Source organism: Gymnoscopelus microlampas (assembly GCF_963454915.1).
Source record: "Gymnoscopelus microlampas genome assembly, chromosome: 23".
NCBI classification, from domain to species: domain Eukaryota; kingdom Metazoa; phylum Chordata; class Actinopteri; order Myctophiformes; family Myctophidae; genus Gymnoscopelus; species Gymnoscopelus microlampas.
Window position 1 is genome coordinate 24,321,141 of NC_139960.1, and position 10,000 is coordinate 24,331,140.

The window sequence follows — 10,000 nt, forward strand, 5'->3', positions numbered from 1 at the left end:
AAAATGCAAGTGTAGCCTACCCTACATAGGCTACATTAATGATGATAAAAAAATCGGACCACATCGGTCTAATAGCCTACTTTCTTTCTCTCTCTCTCTCTCTCTCTCTCTCTCTCTCTCTCTCTCTCTCTCTCTCTCTCTCTCTCTCTCTCTCTCTCGCACGCGCTCTCTCTTGCTCTCTCTCTCCAGCTCTCCAGTCTCTCCTCTCTCTCTATCAACACATTGCTTGCGCGCATTTTAAACTGGAATATAGGCTCGAAATCAAACCTACCCACTGTTTATGCAGCGTTTCACTTGATGTTGAATCTCAACTAACTGGTGTCTATATTGACACAGCAGAGGAAACGGTGAAATCAGCGTGCGCAGGGCAGCCAGGGGCATCACGGCCACTTGTGTTTTATTTTGTTCATTACTGTTACATTCAGTGCGTCACATATTGGTTCACAACGGGACGATGGGACCCTGCCCTGGTCGGCAACGTGGCAAGTAACTTGGCTAATTATAATAGTAATTCCTCCGCGCTGCTGTAGACAGGCCTTTCTACTAATTAGTATTCATTTCTAACAAGAAAAAAAAAAAAAACGGGATCCCGGGAACCGAAGTCAGTTCCCGGGACGGTAAATAACCTCGGGATTCCCGGGATTCCCGTATCCCGGGAATCCCGGTGTTAAACCCTACTGTATTACACATATTACCCCCCCCCCCCCCACCCCCCGTAGCCATACGGGCCAACAATGGAAACATCCTTAGCACCATTGTATAATCGTACCACTGTACTATTTGCAAACTCAATCCATCAATCAATCAAAAGCCAAGTTGACCAATTTGATACCCTAAGCAAGACTTTTACGCTGTGCGTGCGTGCGTGCGTTCGTGCGTGCGTGCGTGCGTGTAAATACTATATCTATATGCTGTGCGTAGCTCCAGGCATTATTGTGAATCAATGCTCGCAGAGCTGTCAGCTACTTGTTGCCATGGCAGCGTCAGGAACAATGTGTGTCTGGTTCTATACAGCAGGATTACGAGACCCACAACACACACAAACACACACACACACACACACACACACACACACACACACACACAAACACACAAACAACACAAGCACACGCACACGCACACGCACACGCACACACTCAACATCAGTGTAGCCATGTGTGAGGAGCAACAGTTAGTCCATCTGCTCCATTAACAACTCATTATGCCCATTATCTGCACTTTTAATTACTAGCTACACTGTCTATCGTCACTGTCGGGCAGAAACCTCGTATCTCTGAATTTCAACTATACTATGTATGTGCTTTCCTCATTCAATGCCCTACTTCGTCATACGAGAGTGTCAAGCAAAAGCAGTGAAAATAGCTGATCTACAATCTCACACTGTGTGCTTGTAGATCGTCTCTTTTCACCATTTCTGAAAAATAAAATATCTTTCCATTTCCTGAAAAGTAACGGCTTTGGACATACAAGGTTTCCACCTGACAGCGACGATATGTTATATCAACTGTTCCATGAATACTGTCTTTGCCAAGTACAGTTTATCACTGGGGGACTCATTCATTAATCATACTGCTGCTGAATGTGTTGGCCCTCTGGAAACACAGCAACATTTAGTTAGAATGTAACTCTCAGTGTAAAAATGGACCCCGTCTCGTTTCTTTTATTAGTGGGGTTGATCTCTCCAGAGAACCCAGTTAAATTATGATAGTGGCTCAGGAGGTAGAGTGGCCGCTAGGGAAAATGGAAGGTTCCCAGTCCGGGCGCCACCCAGAGTTAGTCCGGGAGCCCCCCGTTTTCAACATAGCCAAAGTGCAGGAAGTTTAGTGGAGATTTTTCAATTAATCTGCACTCGGGCACTGATGTTGTGTGGCGGAAGTTTGGAAGTAATCGAAATTTTATGGCAAGCTGCCTAGTAATTTTCCAGTCAATTTTCAAATCATTATGGGATGGGGATGGGGGGGGGGGGGGGGAAGAGAGAGAGAGAGAGAGAGAGAGAGAGAGAGAGAGAGAGAGAGAGAGAGAGAGAGAGAGAGAGAGAGAGAGAGAGAGAGAGAGAGAGAGAGAGAGAGAGAGAGAGAGAGAGAGAGAGAGAGAGAGAGAGAGAGAGAGAGAGAGAGAGAGAGAGAGGGGGACAGAGGGGGAGAGAGGGGGAGGGAGGGAGGGAGGGGGAGAGAGAGAGAGAGAGAATGCACGTGAGAGGAAAAAAAAGGAAAACCTCACTTTCACTTTCATTTGACCCAAGACAAGCATCAACAAATAGCTTCAACTAGATTCTTGGAGCTGGGAGTGGAACTTCAGAATAAAACTCCCAATGATGTCAATGGTAGATTTTATTTTCGAGTTCATGTATTTCCTCTTCTTACCAATAGTCGGCGCAGAACAAAAAATATATATATTAGAAAACCGTTCGCTTATCCTCTGTTGGATTAAAGTTAGTCTCGCATTCTTAGAGTCACCTCTCGTGCGAGTATAACGTTCTATACCATTGGAAAATAAACAAATTAAAACGGTGCCTTATCAATCAATACCAGAACTTTTGCTGCCAAGGAGGGCATGTGAAAACGGTCTCTGCCATTGCCATTTCCAGCAAGTTATGCTAATTGTTTTGCTGGAAAAATTCTGGCACTGTAGTGAAAACGTGGCTTTAGTGTCGAAGTGTCCTTGAGCAAGAGACCAAACCCCTAATTGCTCCCGATGAGCAGGTTGGTGCCTTGCATGGTTTCCTCCGTCATCGGTGTGTATGTGAATGGGTGAAATACATTGTAAAGCACTTTGGATGAAAGTGCAATAGAAATGCACCATTTACCATTTTATTTTAGCTAAGATGTGCGGGCCATGTTTGATGTGATGTCTGCCGCACCAACGCACCAGGTTGGGAGAGTTCAGAAATTAAGTCATTACGTTTTTTCCGTTGAACGTCCAGTGCCAGACGTCAGGAGATCGAGCTCACACTGTTTCTTGGGTAACAGTAGCCGTTTAGTTACTGTAACTTTATCATTTCAGAATGAATACAGTGAGGTTCAGTTCTGGCTGAATCCTTTCCCACATTTTCAGTCATACGTCAGTCATGATGACTGATATGGAGTTCCACCCGGCCTGGCAGGGATATTTGCTCCCCTCACCACAACCTTTATAGTTATACTATAGTTTGACTTGTCTTGACATTTGTCTTATGATCTCCCCTGTATTATAACCCAGATTGCGCACAGAGATGCTTGTTTATAATGCCTATACGGAAAATCAAGAAAGAATTCATCATGTAATTCAGATCTGGGAGGCTGCAGCCTTGGTTTTGTACACGTCTGTCAATGAACATTTCTCTCCTCCAGATAAAAAACTACCATACAAATACTCTTAACGATCTGAAAATGCATCAACCTTGTTGAAATAAATAATTATGTTGCTTTATCGCCTGTTTATATTTGGACTTTCAGTGAAAAGTAATTGATGATGTCTCCTAACATCTTCACATGCAGGCACCCTGAACCAGCGTAGCTGGGGTAAGAGGTACCCCTCCTGTAACAGTGCCAGGCAGTCTCCCGTGGACATCGATGAGACCTTCACCCAGGTCCGTCTGCAGTTTCAGAACCTACAGCTGGAGGGATGGGACAAGCAGACGTCAGAGTCCACCACCATCCACAACAACGGCAAGACTGGTACGTACCCTAAGGGCACCGGGCCTACTCGGGGACCACGCAAGTCGGGATTGATGCAAGTTGACCTAGTGCCAGCACGAGTGGTGCGGTCCACAAACCACTTTGGTCACGTGGTCATATTGGGTGTAAAGAGCATGGCCTCCTGGGGCCGCTAGTAGGGTTTTAGTTCCTTTTTGTTCCTGCTTTAGCAACGTAAGGAATGTGAAGAGAAGTGGGGGGGATTGTCAACCACAACTAATCTTTTAAAGAGTTCCCGTTATTGCTCTGAATCCTTGTAGCTACTGGAAATCGTATTAGGTTCTAGAATCCTGTCTAGCTTTCCTGTGTCGCTCTGCGTTCACGCTTTCATTCTATGGTCAGACATTTCTCTGTGACTAAAGTCATGAACCCACAAGGAGTGGGGACTATTCTATTCTATTCTATTCTATTCTATTCAAAGATATTAAGGGCAGCATCTTAATCCCCAGATGTGAAAAGCGGCTTACAGATTATCATGCATAGGAAGCCATAGGGAGTGAAGGGAATGCACTCCCTATGCACTGGAAAGAGGAGACAAAGAAGAGAGTGAGAGATACAGTAACTGACAGACGGGGGAGAGAAGATAAATGTGAGCTTGAGCATACGAGAACAATAGACAACAAAGGACAAGAGGGAGGTGAAGATGGGTGTCAAAAGACAAGAGATGAGAGATGAAAGGTAGATGTAAAACATGACAGAGAGAAAGAGAGAATAGAGAAGCAAGAGAAGGAGAGAGAGAGAGAGAGAGAGAGAGAGAGAGAGAGAGAGAGAGAGAGGGTAAAGGGGAAAGAGGATGGAAGGAGATGAAAGAGAGCGACACATAAAGTGAAGTATGGTGTGATTAATGTGTCTGTCCAGACTAAATTAAAAGTGTCTGGGCTATCATACTCATCTCAATATGACTGCCACTGTGTGTGTGTGTGTGTGTGTGTGTGTGTGTGTGTGTGTGTGTGTGTGTGTGTGTGTGTGTGTGTGTGTGTGTGTGTGTGTGTGTGTGTGTGTGTGTGTGTGTGTGTGTGTGTGTGTGTGTGTGTGTGTGTGTGCGTGCACAATCTGCACATGTGTGCTTGTGCGTCTCATTTACAGTATGTTAATATTCATGAAATGAATCTCTTTGTTCTCTAAGCGAGCAGAGAGGAAATTGGCCAATAAAACAGATGTCTTCAGCTCTTTGTTTTATGGAAGAAAGTTGAGAGAAAAAGCTTCTTTCTTATGAATGAAATATAAATGAATAGGCCTTCTTCTCTTTTTATCTTTTATGGATGAGATCTGAACCTGTGAAATGTCAGTCAAGTTTAATGCAATGGTGGTTGTCTGGGAATCTGAAAGTTCCTGTTTTGATCTCCTGGCATTGTGTTGAGGTGTCCTTGAGCTGAACCCTTATTGCTCCCAACATGATGGTTGTTCTACTAAGGCACCAACCTGGCTACCCCTGCCATCAGTGTGTGACTGTAAAGGCAGTGGTTCCCAAACTTTTTAGCTCGAGTAACAAAAGAGAAATTTGCTGTTTTCCCAGGATACTGGTGAAAATGCTCATTTCACAACTTCTCAAGTACGGTATATACAATGTATGGAATTCCTTAGAATTTGGGGGATTTTTTGTATTATTATCTTTGGAAATTGTTTTTATTACATTTTTTGAAAATTAAAAACTGTAAAAATAAAAAACTTGGAAACGAAAAGGGATACTTGTGATCCATAAAAATGGGTCTGCGACCCAAAAATGGGCCTACCCACCCACTGTTTGAAAAACACCGCTGTAAGGCATAAAGCACTTTGGAGACAATTTACAGTAGGCTTCAATCATAGACTTAAAGGAGACATCCGGGCATTTTAAGTGTTATCTTTGATGTGTTGCTTAGCACTCACCAACATTGAAAGGGTCGTTGAGTTAATCCCATTGAGTCCGTTTCGTCCCGTCTACGACCCCCTCCGTTGGCATAATGGAGGCGCGAGAATAGCAGAAATTCGCTTGTTTCTCTCCCAGTACCTGGCAACTCGTGTTGCCAGGCAGAGAAATAAGCAACTAGCATTAGCTCGTTGTGCATTAGCGGTTAGCTCGTCGGGACTTTCAGCGCCTGTTAGGGTATCATGAGACTCCACAATGACTACTAGGAGAAAAAAAACAGACTTTGCATTTGTTAAAATAGGCGAATTTCTGCTATTCTCGCGCCTCCATTATGCCAACGGAGGGGGTCGTAGACGGGACGAAGCGGACTCAATGGGATTAACTCAACGACCCTTTCAATGTTGGTGAGTGCTAAGCAACACATCAAAGATAACACTTAAAATGCCCGGATGTCTCCTTTAAAAATAAGGTTTCAATACAATGCAACTCTATTTCTGGTTCAAAGTTCTAGAGCAGGGGAATAACGTATCTTTTCTTTTTATAAAGTTATATACTGAACTTTGAAGAAATCAATTATAAAGTTATCATACTATAATGTTTTTGGTCAAAAAAAGGTAATTGTGTTAAAGTTATGTGATGATTTGAGACTTTTAAGACTTTTAGCGGTGCCAACCGCTCTAAGCTTGACTTTGTCCGTATGTCCGTCCGTCCGTCCGTCCGTCCGTATCAGCACGGGATGAGCACGGCAAAGAAGCAACACATACAAACACACGCACACACACACACACACACGGACTTGGAGATTGCCTATGCCATCTCTCCTCTCATTGGCCACACGTGCCACTGCTTATCAAAGAGGGGTCCAGGGACCCCCAGCGTATGTTATGTCCGTGTAAGCACGGGATGATGTCCGTGTAAGCACGGGATGAGCACGGGATTTTAAACAGCTATAACTCCAGTTTGCAGCATGCCACCAAGTCCAAATATGGTATGTGGACTTAGACCACCAATAGGGACGAGCATGAATTGCTGAAGTTATCAAAGAGGGGTCCAGGGACCCCCAAGCACGGGATGAGCACGGAATTTTAAACAGCTATAACTCCAGTTTGCAGCATGCCACCAAGTCCAAATTTGGTATGTGGACTTAGACCACCAATAGGGACGAGCATGAATTGCTGAAGCCCCGCCCCCTCTGTCTTCCCATTGGCTGGCCTTTAAACAGCCATAACTCAAGTTGACAGCATGCTAGGGAGTACACATTTTGTACATAGACTAAAACCACCAATAGGGACGAACTGTAATTACTTAAGCCCCGCCCCCTCTGTCTGCCCATTGGCTGGGCTTTAAACAGCCACCATTCCAGTTTGCAGCATGCTACCAAGTAAAAATTTGGTAAGTGGACTCAGACCACCAATAGGGACGAACTGAAATGAGTGAAGCCCCGCCCCAAAGGCACCGCTTCCTTCACACAGGGTGTGATTCTTTTTTTCTTTGTGGCTGAGCAGTTTAGTCAAAGTGCCACGTCAGCGTAAACCTGGTCACAGTTTCCCACCCTTAGTGTGACGAAAGAGCACAATGGCCGTGCTTAGTGCATACAGTAACTGCATATGCTTAATGAAATTATGTATTCATGTCCAGCTTTTGGTCGTTTGTCCTCCAATGTTGTTTTTGAGAGTGCTGTAAAAACAACATTATTTGTTGTTATTTGTATAAGTTTCAGCGCAAGAGTCACACAACCAGCAAGGTCTATCTTGACAGTGGATGTGCGTCATATTGTTCAAGATGAACATGAGTCAGAGCTTCCGGTACAAATCAAATTGATTTGCCTTCATTTACAGTTCTCTGGTGTCTCTTTATTGGCTGATATCCGTGGCTTTCATTGTGCTTCAGTGTGCTTAACTTATCAACACTCTTAACCAGGGGTGCACTGGTCACTTCACGCGACGTGTCAGTATTTGCACGCACACGCACAGGTACGGTACGTTACGGTACGGATGTGCACGCTTCCCCCTCGAGTGTGCAAATGCATCCTCACTCCTAAACCTTGCATAGGCTACACGGCAGGCAACACAGAATTTTGGCTTCAGTAGCCGCTGCTGCCAGTATCCTATCTGCACACAATAATGCCTCAGCCACCGTCGAAGAAGAGAAAGATACTGGTTCGAAGCAAACTTTTAGTTCCAGCTCCTATAATTCAAGGTATTCCTTTATAAGATTTACAACGACTAAAACTAAGCTAAAAGTCATTTCCTACCCAAACATGTTTCCAACTATGTATACACACATTAGAGTAAAATAAATGTGCACGATGTGCGCATGCCGTGCGCGCGTGTGACCGTGTGTGTGATGTCATAAAAAATTAAACACTATATACTATATATGGGCTACCCCAGGGGTCTGTACTTGGCCCTCTCCTTTTTTCCCCTCTACACCGAATCTCTTCAGTGAAAATGGCAGACATACAAGCTCACAACGCTCACGTTGTACGAGCTTGTACAGTTGCTATTTTCGCCAAATGTTCACCTATTATTATGTGATGTCCAGAGTAGTGATGCGAGGGTTCATGTGGTTAATACCATGCTGCTGAATTAATCTGGGTGTTTTTGTAATGGGTCCTTGTTGTTTGTTGTTGGCTATTTCTGTCTTTCAGTGAACAGAGTTGGATGAGATATCTTGTAGCCAAAAGTGACATTTTTGCATTGACAATAGCATTAGAGCAAAGGTCATAGTTTAAACAAGGGTTCTTCCTAGACGGAGCATGCATGCTTGCAAAAAGTGTCATGGCAATCCGCCGCCCATTAGAATTTGATTTATTGATTGATTGAATACTTTATTAGTCGGAAATGTAAACGGCACGAGGTACAGTCGGACATTAAGGCTAAAAGGATAAAACAAAAAAAGTCCTGGGGACTTGTATCCCGTCGTGTGTATTCAATATGGCATAAAAACATAACACAATAATACAGTACATGTCATCAACAAATACAAAACACTATATGTACAAAGGACAAAAGGGAAAAACATTGGCAGTGAATGACACCTCTTTTCTATGGGAAATTGCATTACCTCCCCTTGAGATCTCTTGTACGTATGCAAGTGAAGAATTAAGCCTAAGTGTGGCACTAGAGGAAAAGCCATGGCTTCCCCAAAATCAGTAGGGTTAATCCTTGCTGAATGCATTAAGTTTCATTGTAATATACATTTTGTACACAAGTGTGTACAAATGAATATTTTCGCCCAAGGATGGTGCCAGAGTAAATGGTAATGGTCCACCAAAATCAGTAGAGGGCATCCTCTAGGTAGCATGAATGCGCTCAGTAAATTGCATTGCAATCGGCCAGTTCGATTTTGAGATGTCTTCTGTGTAAGTGAACATTTTAGCCTAATCGTGGCCAAGGCTATTGTCTCACCAAATCCATACGGGGCATCCTTTGGGTACTATGATGGTGCAGGCTAGGGTAAAGTACCTGCCCACCATTATATATTGTATATTATAAGTACTAGACCATACCCGTCGTCGGGTATACTTATGTTCAATGGCTGTGTGCAAATGCAGATCAATTGCTCCAGCCAGGAGAACCGGGCAGAAGAGATTTTGGGGACTCGCTCACAGAACTTTGTAGAATTATAGGAGGATATTGGTGCACAGCAAGTTCTATGGCAATCCAGCCAGTATTCTTTGAGATATCGTGTTTGGGAGTAGAATGTGAGCAAGTGAACATTTGAACATTTAATGGTGGTGCTAGCTAGAGGAAAAGAAGAAAGGCCTTGGGAAGGCCTTGGGGTCACCAAAACCAGTACCTGCCATCCTTTGGATTTCACACAGCTGCACGAAACATTTCATGGCAATTTGGCCAGTAGTTTTCAATTTATGTTGTTTTGGACCTGTGTGTGTGTGTGTGTGTGTGTGTGTGTGTGTGTGTGTGTGTGTGTGTGTGTGTGTGTGTGTGTGTGTGTGTGTGTGTGTGTGTGTGTGTGTGTGTGTGTGTGTGTGTGTGTGTGTGTGTGTGTGTGTGTGTGTGTGTGTGTGTGTGTGTGTGTTCATCATTGCTTGCCCCACACCACAGAACAGGTAAATCTCTGTGATAACCCAGACATCTTTGACAGCTAATACAGCAGATGTTGATGAAGAGTCCAGGGAAGTGTCTGTATTAGAGATGGAATTCACCTTTGACCTCCGCCTAGAGGAAGCCTTTATGACCACGGTCATTAAATACCAACCACTCCTACATACCATCTCAGAGCTAGGTTATAGGTGCTATTATATTTGGCAGCCTGGTTGTTAGACAACTTGGGATGCTCCAAAAGGAGGCAAAAATGCTGGCAAAGTATTAGGCTGTCTCTGCTATAATTGGCAACCGCCATATGTGGTGGAGACGCTGCTACTTATACCCATAGAGTACTGAGTGACATGCTTATTGTATCATGAAGACATATGCCATAGTTGTGTCAATGTAACCTTACTGCACCTATAAAA

At 43.9% G+C, this 10,000-nt stretch overlaps 1 protein-coding gene across 1 annotated transcript in view; it reads left to right on the forward strand.

Annotated features, from left to right (window-relative positions):
- Nucleotides 1-10,000, forward strand: part of LOC311039592 (receptor-type tyrosine-protein phosphatase zeta-like) — a gene marked incomplete at both ends in the record, with an annotated part of 46,346 nt that overhangs the window by 11,872 nt on the left and 24,474 nt on the right. Inside the window, one exon of the mRNA XM_084049532.1 lies at nt 3,477-3,656. Coding sequence (XP_083905658.1) covers nt 3,477-3,656 — 180 coding nt within the window. The remainder of the gene's footprint in view (nt 1-3,476; nt 3,657-10,000) is intronic.